Genomic DNA, 20,137 nt, shown 5'->3' with positions numbered 1-20,137 from the left:
ATCCCGTTATCAGCGTTACCAAACATAAGCCCACCATTCTGTACTCTAAATGGATCTATGTTCCGGATTCCAGCCATTCTGGCCATTCTCTTTCTAGCTCCAACACCACCAGGTCCATTACCAATTTCTTTCTTTACCAAACCATACACTTCACAAGGTTGGTCTGGTGATGGCGTCTCAGGGACTGTTATGTGGGTTTCCCCTCCTTTTCCTAGTGTTGTCTCTTGGCCATTATTCTTCTCAGGAGGAATGTTTTCTTGATCTTTCATTGGTTCATCGCGACTGGTATCAGAGAGCTCGAAGCAAAATGAATTACTTGAGGCTTGGTTGAATCTGTTATAAGAGCCAAAAGCTCCTCCTTGGTAGTCATTCTCATAGCACGCCATGGAATATGGGCTGGTCACTGAATCAAGATGATGTCTTACTAATTGCTTACACTGCTTTGCAAGATTCTTCACAAAACGACTGTAACAATTCCGAACAGCAGCATGAAAACCCACGTATCCATCCATATTTTCAGTTTTCTTCTCATCTGCACAAAGACCATCTGTTCATTAGATGGAGGGGCTTTACTCTAGGAGAGTAGAAAAGATCCAAGGAGCATTGAAAGGTTCTTACATTCTGCGTTTTGGTTCAGGTTTCTTTCTAGAGCAATTTCAAAGAGACTTCCTAATACGAAGGAAAGCCTGTCGCAGGCAGTGTCAAGAAGAGGAGCTAGCCATGACCGTGCAGCGGTTCGAGCAATTTCTGCTGAAGCTTCTGTCACTCCTCTACCACCTCCACGGCCAGCATGAGCAAGCAGAATGTTTGCTACCTGTTCAATTCAGACTGTGTTTCATCTTTGCAGTTCTATGGAAAACTTTTAAAAATGATGTTTACTAAGAAAAGTTAAACTGTACCTTCTCTCTTGATACTGGTGGACACTCGATGGAGTATGCTGCACAGCGGAATTCATGAATCACTCGTTCAAATGCCGCTCCTCCATAGAGTTTAAGAACGGCATTGGGCGGCTTTATGTCCATACTAACCCCTGGCCAGCTTCCAATGCCGCTCTCACTTCGCTCCTCTTCAGTTGATTTCCCCCATTGCTCAGGCGCTGGGTTTGCTGCTCCATCGATCAAAGCTCCCTGAAGAAAAAAGAGCCAAACAATGTAGTTTCTCAACTCATTTCAAAGACTTAAAAGATAATTGAACTTCAATATATTTCTAAGAAAAAATGCAACAGAAACTGTATGTTACAAACTACTCACCACATGATTGCTAATGGAAGCGGTGTATAGCATTGCTGCTTTTCTGAGATGAGCAACATCAGAAGTAGCTTGGATTTTCATATCCACTCTCAGCATATCATCAGTTACCTCAGAGCAACGCTGTTCAAGCAAAGCTAGTGTTGCTGGAGCAGCTTCCTTATATCTCTTCTGAAGCTCAGACTCTAAGAAATCTCTTAACGACCCAAAACCAATATAGGACCGGAATTTTTCTTCATCAAATCCTCCCTGAACTCCCTCCCGTAAATGCTTTATAACTTCTGTGTCCACCTGAGATATTTGTCTACGAAATTCATCATTTGAGACAGTACTTCTGTCTTTTGGTAATGCCACAAAATAAGGACGAGTGCTCTCCCCAAGGTATCCACTAGCACTCAGGTAACGATCAACTTCACTGCGATCACTAAATTCCTGCAAGTGTTGCATACTCATATGCTTTTAGTTCATCCAGAGAGGATCATAAACTTATGGTTCACAACTGATTGTGTTTAAAGACTCTGATACCTTAAGACGATTATCGAACTTGGAGACAACAACGATAGTTCTCCGAAAGCTGGAATCAATTTCACGCACAGCATCCAACCATAAAGACGAGCACCACTCCACACTACTCTGCTGAAGGAACAAGAGAATGCGATGTGGAGGACTAGCCAGTGACTTGACCATTGATAGAATCTCATCAGGTGTGGTTTCAGGCTCTCCTTTCTTGGCCTGTTAACACAAGCATCAGAAACTATACTATCCAATTGAAAGAACTTTGATACAAGTTGATTAAGTAAACGAGTAAAAGCTACACTACCTTAAGAACAAATCCAGGAGTATCAATGATAGTCAGATTTGGACAATGAGCATACTCAGCTCTCATAACAATAGGCTTTGGCGAGACTGCTGTTTTCGTCTTCTTCAAAAGCGCCTCTGTTCTTGACCTAATCACATCTGCTACTGCTGTAGCCGAAACAATTGGACTACCATACTCTTCAGAATCTTCATCCTACCAATCAAAAAACTTATCAAATTTAGTTATCAAAATCACCAAACTAACAAGACCTCACTGAAATTAATTCAAACCCAGAATTATCCAAATTCAACAACCCTACTAAATTGTACAGTCTCCAAATTCAACAACCCTAGATATCTCTGAAACTTATGATGATGTAACTAGCAATCAATCACCAAATTCAAACCCAGAATCAGTCCCTAGAAGAACCAAGTTCAACAACCCTAGATATCTGAAACTTATGCAGATCTAACTCGAAATCGAATTACAAAAAAAAATAGTAATCAAATCACCAAATTCAAATCCAGAATCAGATTCTCTAGACGCACCAAATTCAACAACCCTAGAAATCGAATCACAATAGCGTCTATACCTGGAATCGGCACCGTGGTTCCAACGCTGATAAATCATTAACCATCTGGAGAATCAAAGGGCGTCGCGTTCCCATTTCGACTTCTCTGACATTGAATCGGAACCCTAGAAGCGCTTCCAGTAAAGAGCTTTTACCGTCCGATTGGCCACCAATTGCGACAATCTCAGGTATAGGAAGTTTCTCACCGAAGGCAACCGCCGCCGCTTGGAGACGGTTGTAAGCCTCGAACCGTGACCTAGTCTCTGCGTTTACAGGATCCTTGGATTGAGACTGCATCTTCGATTGGCTCTGTTGGTTTCTCCTTGAAGAAGGGGTTTTAGTCGGCGTGGTCAGGTGTGTGTTTGAATTCGCCATTGAAATCGAAGAGGAAGAGAGACAACAACAACAACAACGGTAATATAATATCGCAGAGACTCTGAGAAAGAAGAAGACGGAGCGTAAGAAACGATACGAGTTTTCAGAATTTGAAATTTGAATTCATGGGCCGTTTTGGGCCTAAACTTTTAACTCTAGTAGGCCTTATATTAAACCACCTACTGTGGAGATCTCAAATTTGATGGAGATTAGAACTCCTGTATCTATTTTAGAAAGTGCAATGAATCTTAGGGGGTGTTATTGAATAATGGATTTCAAAAGAATTTGATGTATTTTGGAATCCAGCATTATTCAATTAGGTATTTGAAAAAGTACATTAAAATATGTTGTTATTGGATTATGTATTTATTTGATGGATTTTAGAATACGTTTAAAACACTCTTATTCAATGTCCATTGAATTTGGTGTCATTTTAGATTCCAATGTATTTCACTCCAAAAAGAAGAACAATCACAATCCCATATTTCTCAAGTATTGATTCTTAGAAATAAAATATAGCTCTCGCCAAAAGATGGGAAAACGGCTAATTCACCCCTGAACTTAATTGCTTTATCGTATTCATACACAGATCTTTGGAGTGTGCCTAAAACTACATGAACTTAACTAAAATTTGAATTTTCCACATGAACTATCGAAATCAAGCCAAAACCATCAAATCGAGTAACAGTGTTATTGTTCCGTTAATATATGGTGATTGGATGCCACACCGGACCCTTAAACGACGTCGTTTTATTGTTTTAAGAAAAAAAAAACAATTTGTTCAGAATAGGCAGTTGAACCCCCAACCTCTAATACTCACGACCAACCATAAAACCAGCTGAACTACAATAACTTTTCGTTAAATATGAAATGGATAAAAAATATATCTAAGACAACGCAGAAATTATAAAAGAAAAGGAAACCCTTTTCTCTGCTTTTGTTTTCTCTTCTCCGATAACATTGCGACTGTGACTGTTGATTTTTCATGGATTGGATCAAGAATTAGGATTTTTTTGTTAGTTCAGATCAAAATTGATTAAAATCATGTATAAAATCCGATCCTTAATAGCTGAACTTGATTTATAAAAAAAAAATTGTAACTGAAATTGAATTGGGTGATAAATATCTCAGCTCTTGACATCCTAATTTGAAATTAACCTCTATTGTTGATATATGACATCCTAATTTGAAATTAAGAAAACTTAATCGTCATAAATATCCCAATTGTTGAAGACGCGGCGAAAGAAGTGCGTAGAAACAAGTAAACGAAGATCGGGGAGGGGGGGGAGAAGAAAGGATAAGCTTTTATTTTTCTTAGTTTTTTAACCTGCATCGTATAAGTATATATACGTTTGTAATTGTACTATTTGTTACTATAGTTCAGCTGCTAAATTGCCTGCTCACGTGCATTAGAGTTCTATGGTTCGATCCTTGAGTTTTTGAAATTTATTTTACTTCAGTTTTTTTCTTAGAACAATAAAACAACAGTCGTTTAAGGGTCCAAAGTGGCATCCAGTCATCATATATTAACGGAACAGTAACACCGTTACTCGATTTGATGATTTTGGCTTGATTTCGATATTTCATGTGGAAAATTCAAATTTTAGTTAAGTTAATGTAGTTTGAAAATGCTCTCAGGCGCTTTGTTCGAGGTGTGTCTACCTAATTCCCGACCAAAGAATTTCCGCCGCACCTACCAAGTTTAGCCACCACTTCAGTCGTCGTCCACCGCAACTACTTTTTCCGGCGAGGGTTTTTTCCACATTTTACAGTTTTTTTTGCCTTTGCATTCACCTGAGGACACCCATTGGACTGCAAAGGTGCTCAAAGGAGCCTGCGGGGCTAATCCCATGGCTTCCAAAAATCCTACAAAAGTTGTTTCGTTCTCCAATTCAGCTATGGTTTGGTTGTTAGCTAATGGAAAGAGCTTCCTCAACTCAAAAGAGAGGACAACCTGACCTCTGTTTTTTACTGTCTAAGTACAGTCGGGGAGTTTCTGTTTTCTCTCCTTTTGTTTTGTTCGCAACACAACTTACGAGCTCCTCTCGTTTCCTTACGTTTACGTTTACGTACGTGTTACGTTTTTTTTTCTACAGTCTTTTGTTGGTCTTTCCTTCAGCTAGTTTCTAACGACTCTCTCCGGTCGTCAACCAACAAGCTCTCTAAATCTCGACACAAGGAAGCAAACATTACAGACGGGTTCTGTCTTTCCCTTTTTCTTACAAAGCTTCCCTGCTCTCCTTACCTAGTTTTCCTCCCTATTGTAGTACGAGCCTACTCACACCATGTCTGGGCGATATACTCGAGAGGAAAAAGGGAAAAGTTCGGATAGATCTTTCACTTGGAATAGAGACAAGCCACTACTGCTCCCAGATGAAGATGACTCTGAGCTGATTGAAGCTCACAAGCTGACTCTAATAGGGAGAGTTACAAATCCAGATGTTCAACGCACAAATGCTATTGTGGGTTTCTTCCCTCAGGTTTGGCGTTTGGAAGGAAGAATAACAGGAAAAGAACTGGGCAGAGAAAAGTTCATGTTCAAGTTTAAAACAAAATCAGAACTGCTTGGTGTCCTAGCAAAAGCCCCGTTTCATTTTAAGAAATGGATGGTGGTTATTCAGAGATGGGAGCCAATTTTCTCTGATGCCTTCCCATGTTACATACCCTTCTGGATAAAGACCCCCACTCTCCCAGTCAATAGATGGACCCATGCAACATTCAAAATCATTGGAGATGAGCTGGGAAAATACCTAAACCATGATGCAACAGAAGGAAGGGTACAAATGCAAATTAACGCACTCAAGCCACTCATAATGAAGAAGATTATTCAATCATCCTCTGGAAGAGAGATGACACTTGAGCTTGAATATGAAAATCTTGAAAAGCATTGTTTTATTTGTCATTCTCTCACCCATGAAGGAAAAGCATGCAAGCTGAAACCTCCATCAACTGAGGCAGAGTTTCCACTAGGTCTCAACCAACAACAAACCCTGCAAAAAATTGAGGATCACAGGAAGAAGATAGAAGAGAGGAAACGAGCCCCCACTTTCTATGCAAACAATGTGAGCAGAGCAAGGTACCAACCTTACATGAGGTCTCATAGATCCCAAGTGGAGGACAGAGGCAAACCTTATAGGACTCAAAGTCAACCTCAGAGCATATCTAGACAAAGCGAGTCTAGGTACAGAGTTGAAGCAGATGACTATTCAGTCGGGAATAGTGATAGAAGAAGAGATAATCTGATCTCCAACAGGGGAACTGAGGCCTTCATGAAATCTTACTCTCAAGTGCGGACCTCCTCGTCCTTTAGAGATCGTGGACTCTCCTACACTCATGAGGCAGGACAACGGTACGCACAAAAGTATGTACCTAAATGCAACCCCATAGTTTCTAGGGAGGAAAAAGATGACACCTCTAGTAACTCTCGACTGCGGAATTCAGCTTTAGAGAGAGTTGATACCCCAATCTTACCTCCGGCCACCAATTCTGCTTCGATCATGAATCATACCCTCCAATCGGGTCTTTTAGTTCAATCAGGACCTCTTTGTAATGAAGAGGAGATACAGGAAGAACCGTTACAAGAACGGGCCACCTCTCCTAATAGAATCCCAAGAATAACTAGTGGTGAACTAGGAGAAGGGTCGAGTGGTTCCCGAAACAGAAGACCTGCACTTGAACGAATAAACAACCCCTCTCCAAGCTCCAAAAGGACTCTGCAATCTGGTCGCAAGGTTCAAGCAGGCCTATCGGTTCGTTCAACAGAGCTACGAGAAGTTGCAGTTCACTACCTTGGGGCGGAGGGAATTGGAGAAGGAGAGGTACTCACTGCTAATTCTCTTCGGGACACTGCATCACATCTTTCACCACTGCAGCCTAATGATGCTTCAATATTCATCAAAGACTCTCTTTCCCGTCAACAGAAGAAATTCTCTGTAGTCCCATTGAAGGTCATGTGAAACCACCATTAGCAAAACGATTGGGAAGAAAAGTTCAACCGCAACGAAGAACTTCTCAGGTTAAGACCTCAGCAAACGGCCGCACAAAGACCCCAACAGTGAATCCAAAGGCTAAACAACCAAAAGGAGCTTCAAGGAAAACTATCCCTTGCAGCCCACTTCAAGGAGCAAGCACAAGAAAGAGGAACTCAATAATACAAACAAAAACCTCCAAGAAGAAGCTGTGTGTAGATACAGCTAGGGATAGTACTCAAAATGAATGCTTACCTCTTAATGAGGTGGAACAATGTAATCTCAATGTTACATCTACTTCTAAGGCCGTAGTGCCTTCATCTTGTAAGGGTTCGGTGGTTTTCCAGAAGCCACCCAATGTTGATCAATGATTACAACCAGTTGGAACTGTCAAGGGCTTGGAAACTCCCTTACAGTTCGACGCCTTAGGGAGATACGACTGGATATCTTCCCGGACATAACGTTTCTCATGGAAACAAAGAATCAAGACGACTTTGTTCACCGTGTTTTCCAGTGGATGGGTTACAAAAATGAATTCACAGTCCCACCAATTGGCCTTAGTGGCGGCCTTGCCCTGTTTTGGAAGGAAGATGTGGAGCTAGAGATTCTAGACTCCTCACCAAACTTCATTGACACAAAGGTAAAGGTGAAAGCAAAAACGCTATACATAACCTTCGTTTACGGTGATCCGGTAGTGAGTAAACGTAAAGAGGTGTGGGATAAACTATCAGATTTGGGAGCAAACAGAGATTTACCATGGCTGCTCATGGGTGATTTCAATGATATATTAGATAACTCTGAGAAAAGAGGAGGAAGACTAAGACATGAGGGGTCCTTCATTGAGTTCAGAAGTTTTGTTTCTAGCAATGGCCTTTGGGATGTAAAACACTCAGGAAACCCGTTATCTTGGAGGGGAATGAGACATTTACACTTTGTACGTGCCAGACTAGACCGGGCAATGGGAAATAATGCATGGATGGAGAGCTTTCCATCAAGTAGATCAGAGTACCTTAGATATGAGGGAGCAGATCATAGGCCAGTGGTTACTTATTTAGATGATTCAAGGGTTAAAAAAAGGGGTATGTTCAGATTTGATAACCGACTAAGGGAGAAAGAAGAAGTGACAAAGCTAATTCAAGAAACTTGGAACAGCTTAGATAATGCTTCAGTGGCGACCAAGATCTCTCATTGTCGAAAAGAGATAATAAAATGGGCAAAGGAACAAAACCAAAACAGTGCTAAAATAATCTCAGAATCCCAACAAGCGCTGGAAGCAGCCTTGTCTGCAGATACCCCTGACCCCGAGGAAATAGGAAGGCACACAGCGATCCTTGAAAAAGCTTATCTAGAAGAAGAAAAGTTTTGGAAACAGCGTAGCAGAGTGATGTGGCTGCAAAGTGGTGATCGTAACACAAGTTATTTCCATGCGACAACCCGGAACAGAAGAACTATAAACAGATTCACGGTCTTGGAAACTGAAAACGGGATCGCAGTGCATGAGGAGCCACAAATGGTGAAGGTTATTTCTGATTTCTATAATGATCTTTTTAAGTCAAATGAGAACTCAGACTTTAGTGTGGTGGAAGAAGCCTTGGAGACAAAAATCTCAGAAGAACAGAATGCCAAGCTTACAAAAATTCCAGATGCCAAGGAAATTAAAGATGCTGCTTTCTCCATCCATCCTGCAAAGGCGCCAGGGCCAGATGGTTTCTCGGCAGGTTTTTACCGAAGCTATTGGGACATCATTGGAAAGGACATTATAGCAGAAACTCAAAAATTCTTTGTCTCTAAAGTGTTCCCCACAAACTTCAATGCAACACATGTTCGACTAATACCCAAAGGTTTGGGTCCACGGAAAGTCTCTGACTACCGTCCTATTGCCTTGTGCAATGTTTCTTACAAAATTGTGGCAAAGATTCTCACCAAACGGCTCCAACCACTACTTCAGAGTATTATTTCAGAAACTCAATCCGCCTTTGTCCCAAAACGCGCCATCTCGGATAATGTCCTCATTACACATGAGACACTGCACTACCTTCGCAACTCTAAGGCAAAGAAGAAGTGTGCTATGGCGGTTAAAACGGATATGAGCAAAGCTTATGATAGAATAGAGTGGGATTTTCTTAGGAAAGTGATGGAACGTCTGGGGTTTAGCAACACATGGATAGAGTGGATCATGGAGTGCGTTTCAACAGTCACTTACTCTTACCTAATAAATGGAGATGCACAAGGTCAAGTTATCCCGTCAAGAGGACTACGCCAGGGTGATCCGCTCTCCCCTTATCTCTTTATCTTATGTACAGAGGTTTTATCGGGGTTATGCAAACAAGCCCAACTAGATGGTTCATTACCGGGAGTGAAGGTGGCAAGACAAAGCCCTTTGGTAAACCATTTGCTTTTCGCCGATGATACAATGTTTTTCATGAGGTCGGATCAAAAGAGCTGCAATAGCTTAACAAAAATTCTTCAAAAGTACGAGAGAGCAAGTGGTCAACGTATCAATGTAGATAAATCTTCTATCACATTCTCGGCTAAAACCTCAAGAGAGATGAAGACAAAGGTTAAAAGAGATCTTGGTATCCAAAAAGAGGGTGGAAATGGCAAGTACCTAGGACTACCAGAGAACTTTGGAAGAAGAAAAAGAGATGTTTTTGAATCTATTGTAGACAAAATAAGACAGAGATCCCACAGTTGGTCTTCACGGACCCTATCGGGAGCGGGTAAACAAGTCTTACTGAAATCTGTTCTTTCTTCAATGCCATCATATGCAATGACTTGCTTCAAGTTACCAGGTTCTCTTTGTAAGAGAATCCAATCAGTTCTAACTAGATTTTGGTGGGATGATAAACCTGACAAGCAAAAAATGAGTTGGGTAGCATGGACAAAACTTACAAGACCAAAAAATGCAGGTGGGCTCGGGTTTAGAGACATGGAACGTTTCAATGACGCCTTACTAGCCAAAATAGCCTGGAGACTACTCAAGGAACCTAATACACTGCTGGCTCGTGTCCTCTTAGGCAAATATTGCCACTCTTACTCTTTTATGGAGTGTTCTATTCCGTCAAATCCCTCTCATGGCTGGAGAAGTATCATGGCTGGTCGTAATGTGATAAAACAAGGTGCAGGATGGCTAATAGGTAATGGAGAAAGCGTTAAGATTTGGCGAGACCCGTGGCTCTCTACTACCACTCCTCTCTGCCCCTATGGCCCCATAAGAGAGCACCAAGAGGGAGAAACGGTTTCCAGCCTTCTCGACCCATCTACCAATCAATGGAACTGGAGTAAAATCAGAGAAGAACTACCACAGTATGTGGATTGCATCAAACAAATCCCCCTGGCCCCGTCAAGGAGAGAGGACCAACTAGTTTGGCTACCTGTCAAATCTGGGCAGTATACCACAAAATCTGGTTATGGTATAACTTCCACTTTTGATATCCCAGATGCTGCTTTAAACTTCAACTGGCAATCTCATCTGTGGAAGCTTCACACCTCTCCAAAAGTTAAAAACTTTCTGTGGAAAGCTATGTCTGATGCGTTACCGGTGGGGGAACAACTAGCTCGACGAGGACTAAATGCAGAGGTCACATGTCGCAGTTGTGGAGAAACAGAATCAGTCTCTCACCTTCTTCTACATTGCAGGCGTGCAAAAGAGGTGTGGCTTAAGGCTCCCATTCTCCATCTGGAAATAAGCTCCACAACAACTATAGAAGACTTTCTCTCCTTAGCGAAGCATAAGTGCAATCTACCTCCGTCGGGGGTATCAAAGGGGGAGTTGTATCCATGGATTTGTTGGCAGCTATGGCTTGCCCGCAACAGCTTAGTTTTTGAGGACAAAGAGATCCCTGTTTCAGACATTTTGATAAGAGCGATAAAATCTGCGAGAGAATGGCAAGAAGCCCAAAATATGTTGACGACCCCTCGGCTAACCACGGATCAACCGGAACAACCAGTACAAACGTCTAGTTGCAAAGTGTTTGTGGATGCTGCATGGAATTCCACGACCGGTAACGGAGGTTTTGGATGGGCTGTAGTGAACGCAGATTCTGCATATGAAGAACGCTTCTCCGATCACAAAGAAAGCATAGGCTCAGCTTTAATAGCGGAAGCATGGGCAGTTTTTCTGGCTTTGAAACATTCTCTCCTCTTGAATAAAACAGAGCTGCAACTCTTCTCGGACTGTCAAAACCTTATCAATCTGATCAATGAAGATGGCTTCCACATTGAGCTTTTTGGACTCTTACAAGATATCCGAGAACTTCGGAGTAGTTTTGATGCTATATCTTTCACCTTTATTCCTNTGTGGAAAGCTATGTCTGATGCGTTACCGGTGGGGGAACAACTAGCTCGACGAGGACTAAATGCAGAGGTCACATGTCGCAGTTGTGGAGAAACAGAATCAGTCTCTCACCTTCTTCTACATTGCAGGCGTGCAAAAGAGGTGTGGCTTAAGGCTCCCATTCTCCATCTGGAAATAAGCTCCACAACAACTATAGAAGACTTTCTCTCCTTAGCGAAGCATAAGTGCAATCTACCTCCGTCGGGGGTATCAAAGGGGGAGTTGTATCCATGGATTTGTTGGCAGCTATGGCTTGCCCGCAACAGCTTAGTTTTTGAGGACAAAGAGATCCCTGTTTCAGACATTTTGATAAGAGCGATAAAATCTGCGAGAGAATGGCAAGAAGCCCAAAATATGTTGACGACCCCTCGGCTAACCACGGATCAACCGGAACAACCAGTACAAACGTCTAGTTGCAAAGTGTTTGTGGATGCTGCATGGAATTCCACGACCGGTAACGGAGGTTTCAGATGGGCTGTAGTGAACGCAGATTCTGCATATGAAGAACGCTTCTCCGATCACAAAGAAAGCATAGGCTCAGCTTTAATAGCGGAAGCATGGGCAGTTTTTCTGGCTTTGAAACATTCTCTCCTCTTGAATAAAACAGAGCTGCAACTCTTCTCGGACTGTCAAAACCTTATCAATCTGATCAATGAAGATGGCTTCCACATTGAGCTTTTTGGACTCTTACAAGATATCCGAGAACTTCGGAGTAGTTTTGATGCTATATCTTTCACCTTTATTCCTCGTCTTGCCAATCATGTGGCAGATTCGTTAGCAAAAGAGGCTTTAGTCTCATGTGACTTATTGGGTTTAAACTCTATTTCTATTAAATGAAAGCTATTTGGTGAACAAAAAAAAAAGTTAAGTTAATGTAGTTTTAGGCACACTCCAAAGATCTGTGTATGACTACGATAAAACAACTAAGTTCAGGGGGAATTAGCCGTTTTCCCGCCAAAAGACTACTATGATCTTCATTTTGGGGATTGACACAGTTTCCAGATCCTCAGATCTGATTCTGCCTATTAAATTCACTGTTTAGACAATTTCACTGGTTTTTTTCCTTTTTTTTTTGTTTGAATAAGATCTATGATTAAAAACTCTTCTATCTCTGGTTTCATTTTGATTGAAGATGTTTGTTCCTCTTGTTTTTGTTTCATCTGATTGAAGAACAGGGGAGAAATCACACAAAAAGGAAATCCTAAAAGATTGATATTCCATCTCATATCAAAAAAATCAAAATTCTTAACAACTAAATCAAACAACAAGAATCTCCAGCGGAGATCCACCACCATAAATCAAGAAGAAACTCTAATCATATCCCCAACTTAGATAGACCGAAGACCAGAAAACATTGCCACGACATGTTTTTGTTTCATTTGACATAATTATGGGTAATTTATTTTATTTTTATTTAATTTCAAAAATAATAAAGTCCACTAGTAATGACTTTCAAATCCATTAGTAATGCCATTCAAATCCACTAATAATGACAACAAATTCACATTAAATGAATTAGAAAACTTTTGAATTATAAAATCCACTAGTAATTGAAATCTATTAAAATCTTTCGTTCAATAACACCCCCTTAGCTTGATTTCTCTGTTACTTATTATTTTATTTTTGTTTAATTAGGCATGGGCATTCAGGTACTTGTTCGGGTTCGGTTTGGGTATTTCGGATTTTCGGGTTTAGAGGTATAGGACCCGTTCGAATATTTCTAGACTTCGGGTTCGGATCGGGTTCGGTTCGAGTATTTCAGGTTCGGATTTGGATTACGCCTCAGTTCACCAAATTCAAAATCTTAGTATCTAATTTAGTCTAAATTATTCAATAATACGCAATATATCTGAAATTTTAGAGTATTTTTTTACCCAAGTTTACTAAGAAACAGTTTAAATACTTCAAATTATGGAAAATATCTAAAAAATCTGAATATTTTAGATACTTATATTATTAAAATTATAAATATTACTAATATAATACTATTATATATTAATAATATCGGTATATTTGGATACCCGTTCGGATTTCGGTTCGGGTTTTCGGATTTAGAGATTTAGAACCCATTCGGATATTTTACAATTTCGGATACGGGTTCGGATCGGGTTTTTTGATCGGGTTCGGATCGGATCTTCGGGTCCGGGTATTTTGTCCAGGCCTATGTTTAATAATACAATTCTGTAATATATTTGGAAAAAAAATTAGCATACAGTTTTATAATCCTCACCACAAGCATGTGACATAATGAGTTGTGTCTACGGAATGTATTATGTTTTAAAACTAGGTTTTCACCCGTGGTACACCGCTGGACTAAATTATAAATTATTGCATTTTAAATAATAATTTTGAAGATATTTAGTTTTCAAAATCTCAATTAATTAACTTTTATCTAATTTATTTATAATTTTGTTTAGAATGTTTTTTCTTCTTCTTACGTTTTATACAATTTAGAACCTAATTACATTATATTTGTTATTAGCTAGATAGAATATAAAATTTAAAAACACTTACTTTGTTTTCTATAATTAAACAGAGGTATATGTCTATATGGTTTGTTAGTGCATATTTTTATGTGTATACAATTATTTTTATTTTTTGGAATTTTAAGAAGTATGTGTAATATTTTGTAGTTCATATACTAAATAATGTATAAGTTAATTTTCCAAACTATGACTACAAATCTATAGTATATGAAATAAACTAATAGTTTTAGTGTTAGTTCTATAGTCCAAACCCGCCATGCTAAGTGGATCACGCAACATGTTTAAAGATTTTTAATCTGCAAAAACTCATCTAAAAGTTACTTTTTATCAAAGCAAATTTTCAATGTTTTATCAAGTAAAGAACAATACTTAGGTTCACGAGTTTACTTTCACGGGATCACTTCTAGGGTAAACTTCTTCATTCACCTCCTTATAAAATAAGGAAATAAAATCTGTATACATTTGCAATTATGTTTGTTACCTTTTAAAACACTTAGTTTCAATAAAAAAAAAATCAAATATAAATAAAGTTAATTTGTTTATTAAATTAATTATTTAATGCTAATGTCATCCCTGTAAATAAGTGTCAACTTCAGGAATTATTTTATAAATGTCTCCAAAAATGTATATATAGATTATGTTTTGGTTTTAGGAATCGTAGTTTACACTTGCAAGTTCGTTATTTTGTACTCTACTACATGGGTTTAAATACAAACTATAGTTCTTTGTTTTTTCCTAGTTCCTACTCTTGATAAAATATTTCAGTTTTTTCGGATAAATATAAAGTTGGTTTTTATCTCTTCTCCTTCCTCCACGCCATCTCTTCTTATTTTCAATTTAAACAATAATTCACATCATAAAAATAAAAATTTAACGATAACTTATCAATTAATTCACTCATTTTTTTAATATTTTTATTATTAAAAACAATGATTTACAATATAATAAACTAAAATATAACCAAAAACAAAATGAAAAAAGTACAACAAAAAAAAAGAACAAAGTAAAATATGAATAGAGAATACATAAATATAAAATTAGATATTTCTATCATAACATATAATAATTGTGTAAATATTTGTAAAAAAACTAAAAATAGGAGAGAAAAAAAGCTATCATATATTTAATGGAACAACAAATACTTTCAAAAGGTACAATTATTAGGATAAAGAAAATAATTTAAAAAAAAACACAAAAGTTTAAAGGTTTTTCAAATCAAGAGGTTATTCAATTATTAGTGTTAAATTATAAATTCATGTTATCGATTAAAAGTCGATGTATATTATTATTTTCAATTATAGTATAATATAATTAATATTCTATATATATATATATATATATTTAAAACTTGAGACTATGTTTGTCAGTGTTAAATTATAAATAAAAGTTACCGATTAAAATCAGAAGGATTTGGTGCATATTATTTTTTAGAATACTAAATAATATAAATAATTAAAATAGTTTGAGTGATCTGTGTTATTTATCGTTTTCAAAATTGAAAAATGGTGAATTTTGGTAAACAAAGGTATATCCAAAAACGGAGAAAATATTATTCAAGTGATCAAAAATTAAAATAATGTATATATTTAAGAGAAATGTATAAGGTTACTTTAAATTAAACATATTAAAAAAACTTATTATGAACATCACACACACACACACACAAAAGTGAAAAATACTAAGAAGAAATTTGAAAATTCTATTTGTAGAGTTTAATTAAAATGAGTTTGTAGAATTTTAAATAAAATTTGAAAAGAATCCTATTTTGGATAAATACAAATATTTAAAAACTAGATTAATTTTATGAGTTTGTACATTTAGGAGAATAAAAAAAAAAACACTATATAGAAAACATAGTAGACTATACACATTTTAAAGTAGAAACAATTATATATGTGAACATAATTTTTCTTTTGTCAAATAGTTAAGATAAAATGTAATATTTGATGTTATAATGTGATGTTTATGGATAGAAACAAGTCTAATTATAAGATTCATTATTAGGAAGAAAATGTTTTAAGTGTAGCACAAAACTGTCAAAGAAAGTTTGCGACAAAAGATGGATATATTCTCTTAGATTTTTTTACATCTACGTTAGGAAGTAATATAACTCAACCGATAAAAAAGTATGGGAAGATGAAAAAAAAAAAAAAAGTTACGATATATCTTCATAATCAATATATTATAAGTGAGATAATATAATATAAAAAGAGAGTAGATGTAAGAGATGACGAGTGTATACCAGAAAATAAATATATAATTAATTGTAAAAATGTTAAAAGAGATAGATAAGTTATATATTGCTTAGTAAAATAAATTTAACATCTATATAGATTTATACTTTTACTATTAAATAATTATAATTATATTCAATGGTTCACATTAATAATTAAAAAATATACTCCTTGCGCAACGCCCGAGTTATAAATCTAGTAGATTATAATTAAGATTATAAAAAAATATATTATTGTCATGCACCATAAACATTATTTAGTTTTTTTATTCCATGCATGTTTGAACGTTCCCGGCCGTTTTCCATTTTTTATAAGGTAAATGCCATCAGGTTTGGCAACCCAAAGACGCTGTTGAGCACATTGACCAACGTCGGCCATGTTGTATGCTATAAATTCTTGACTATGTCGCATGTACAATCCATATTTCAAACCACAAGTCCATCTTGTCTTTCCGATAAAAATATAGTTAATCTTTTTGAATTGTAAATTTACGACATCTCGATTTTCATATCTGGAATGACAATGGTATTGGAGAACCAAACCGGGACCAAGATTGTTCTCAATTGCAATTTGGTTTGGCTCACATGGAGACATTTCAAATGCTACATTTAACCCAAAACACATTGCAATAACAAACATACAAATCATCAGACGATTCATTTCTTTTTTTTTTATCTAGGATATTTTTGGAGTAATATGAAACTTTTTGGAGAGTAATATGCATGAATCTAATGACATCAAAGTGTAGTATTTATAATGATTTTGTGCGGTTAATAATTTAGTCTAATTTTTTGTGTGGGCTTAATTAATAAGTTAAATTGAAACACAAATACATATGAACTAAAAATAGATAGTGTAGAAAAGAATGGTTGAACTAGTAAATAGAAAACCAAAGAAAATCAACGTTACAATTACAAATTTTGTTGTAAAATTTATTGGAGTTTGAACGATTCTTAGTGATAAGGATGTTGGTTCTATAATATATGAATTAATTAGTTATTGTAAAAGAACTTGAAGAATTTTTCAGCCTGTAAGAATAGGAGTTTTATATATAGTTTAAGCATGTAAGGTCATATTAGGAATCATGGACATCCAATCCAAAACCAATTGATAAGGAGTGGAGTGGTCCATGAACCTTATATATTACCCAATATTTACTCATTTAGTCTATGTGGGGATATTGGTTCTAATAGGTTCCCTCGAGATGTGGGTGGGAAACGGTTCGACACGGAAACTGTCCAAACCCAACATCTCGGAAATACCACAACAAGACATACCATTTATATGGGCCATATAGGTGAGAAACCATTTCTTTTGTGGGAAATTGTTTATTGGGCTTAACCTTGAGCTCTGATACCATATTAGGAATCATTGACATCCAACCCAAAACCAATTGGCAATGAGTGGGGTGGTCATGAACCTTATATATTACCCAGTATTTACTCTCTTACTGGATGTGGGGTATTGGTTCTAATAGGGCATTATCTTTTTAGGAGATGACTTAAGCAAAGAAGTTAATACCTATTTATTGTATATACGTAAACATAAACGCAAATGCTAAAAATAGTCGATATATGATTTCCAAATTCTTCGTCTGACAGGCTAAACCACGCCCAATTTCTTACTATAGCTACTTGAAATACTTATAGCAATCAAACGTGGAGTCCCGCATCTATGAGATTCATTCGATTACTATTATAGTATTATCCCACATAGTTTATATCATTATTTAAAGATTCTTGTCTGAGTTTTAATGCATATACTTTATACAATTGTCAACACCCATAGGCTTCATAGCTTATACCTTATAAGCCTTTGCATGTCATGTGCGGCGTAGAGTTTGGAATTATTGATCATATTATATAATTAACGAAAAACACAATTATTTCTTATATATTTCAATATAATTAGCGGTGCGCATAAGGTTTATAATTGAATCCTCCTACTTTTCTGTACCCGCCGGCCATTAATAAGTGGAAAAGGTCAATGGTCAATGACAAATTGTCACAACGTTAAGGACCTCACGCCTCACGGTCCCGAGTAAAGTATTCAACTTAGATGGTTACGAAACGACTGTCACGAACGATAGATAGTGACACGTAGAGAGAGAGAGAGGCACATTACAGTCGCCAGGTTCCGTTGCGCAGTAACCGTAACCGGTGTACGTGACTCATACCGGCTTTAGTGGCAAAAAAGGAGGATCTAGTGCCACCGTCACCACACGTGCGTCGTTTGAACAAAAGAAACACTTGTTTAAGAGACAACTCATGTTCATGTACTTGATGATCACTTGTGCTGTTTTCTTATTGGTGATGTTGTTTGTTCCCACATGATTTTCAATAATATTTATACTAATTTGACTCCCTTTTAAAAATTATTGTCGTACACGTACGTAGTCACGAATTTAAACCATACTCGAGATCAAACAAATTTCGCATATACGTATAATAAAATACAGGTACGTATAATATAAGATACAGTAAAACCTCTATAAATTAATAATATTGAAACCATTAATTTCTATTAATTTATAGAAGTTTTAATTTCTGGATAAATTAATAATTATTAATTTATAAAGAGAATTTGCTAATTTGGTAAAAAAACGTTTGAAAATAAGATTATTGTTATAATTAATATTTTTATAAAACCATTTAAAATGAAAATAAAAATTATCATGTTTTGAAGATAATACTCAAATATTTTTATATAGTAAAAATATTATAAGTAAACTCTAATAAAAGTTAATGTGTATGTATATACATATATTTAGATAATTTTATATAATTATTAATTTATATTATTGATGGGACCATATATTTACAAAATATTTTCAAAAAAATTATTATCTTATTATATTATCGAATTATGACCAAAATTCCACTAGTCCCAACTTGAGACCGAATAAATTTATTAATTTATAGAAATTATTAATTTATCGAGTATTAATTTATAGAGTTTCTACTGTATGTCCAGAACAAAACAAAAGTAACCTTTGATCAAATTAAAATAAGATATTTATAGAAACGTATATATCAAAGTAATGAGAGTTATACATCAACTAGATAATAATATAAATCGATTTAAAAAAAATTATTATAAGTAGATCAATTGGTGATAGTCATGTGGAAATGTTGTTAAAGGGTGAAGACCAGAGTTTGAGGAATGCTTGACGCACCAACAAAATTACTGGTAGATTTGGATGTGAAATTTTGTATGTTTCTTATGTAACCATAACAATATATACTAAATTACTCGGTAGTTTAATTTTTTAAAAGGACATATTACTTTCTAGTTTGTGTGGTTTGTTTTCCAAGTTAAGTTGTTTTTTTTTACAACTTTCTGTTATATACTTGAAATATTTTAAAAATATCCTTACTATATTATTTGTGAAAATATCGCAATCTAAAATTAGTATATTAGTATATTAAACTTTATTTTTAACGCTATAGTCAATATTTTTTGTATACTGTCATTAACCATAATTTTTTTTCCTGATATGTTTTCACCAATCAGATCCAAAAGTGTATGACGTAATCTAGACAACAATCACTTGTGGTAGCCTAGATTTGAGGAATAATCAATCAATTCAATTTAGGAATTGCTTATAAAAAGTCAATTTCTCTTAAATAAATTTAAATTCGAATTTTCAATAATGTGTTTGCTGCCTTAAAATACCCTTCATTGGCAAGAACACAGATCTTCTCTTGAGTCCCACTCTTCCCTTCCTTGCTTCTTCTCTGCTCCAAAGCCAAACTCTCTTTGGCTAATTTTTTTACATAAAACAAAATGGCCATAATTAAGCTCCCTAATACGTTCATTAAAGCCACCTCACTTCTCTCCTTAATCCTCTATTTCCTAATAACAGCAACACTTAGTCCTACCTTGGTTTTAGCTGATGAAGAAGTTGTCGACCAAGATGAAGACCCGGATTACTACACTCTTGACGAAGCTCCCTCGATACTATCCAATGTGACTATTTCATCCAAAACCAGGCTACTAGTTTCCCAGTACAAGAAGATCAAGAAAGGAATGAGATGTCACGTCGCGAGTTACAATATTTGCAGTGGCGTAAAAGCGAACAACGGGACAAGCCTATTGCATTGCTGCAAGAAGCATTGTCG

The 20,137-nt window shown here is 36.4% G+C and overlaps 1 protein-coding gene across 2 annotated transcripts in view; it reads right to left on the bottom strand.

Annotated features, from left to right (window-relative positions):
- LOC104778244 (dynamin-related protein 5A-like) overlaps positions 1-3,050 on the bottom strand; it is a 4,652-nt gene extending 1,602 nt beyond the window's left edge. Inside the window, exons 1-7 of one of the 2 annotated variants that reach the window (XM_010502644.2) lie at positions 2,639-3,050; positions 2,068-2,259; positions 1,773-1,979; positions 1,251-1,679; positions 900-1,127; positions 619-814; positions 143-532 (exon numbers count right to left, since the gene is read on the bottom strand). In XM_010502644.2, the coding sequence (XP_010500946.1) occupies positions 143-532; positions 619-814; positions 900-1,127; positions 1,251-1,679; positions 1,773-1,979; positions 2,068-2,259; positions 2,639-2,992 (1,996 nt within the window). In that variant the 5' untranslated portion in view covers positions 2,993-3,050. The remainder of the gene's footprint in view (positions 1-142; positions 533-618; positions 815-899; positions 1,128-1,250; positions 1,680-1,772; positions 1,980-2,067; positions 2,260-2,638) is intronic. The other variant, XM_010502643.2, reaches the window with a different exon arrangement.

Source organism: Camelina sativa, chromosome 3 (genome assembly GCF_000633955.1).
Source record: "Camelina sativa cultivar DH55 chromosome 3, Cs, whole genome shotgun sequence".
In the NCBI taxonomy this organism is placed as follows: domain Eukaryota; kingdom Viridiplantae; phylum Streptophyta; class Magnoliopsida; order Brassicales; family Brassicaceae; genus Camelina; species Camelina sativa.
This window is presented reverse-complemented; position numbering and strand designations above follow the sequence as displayed.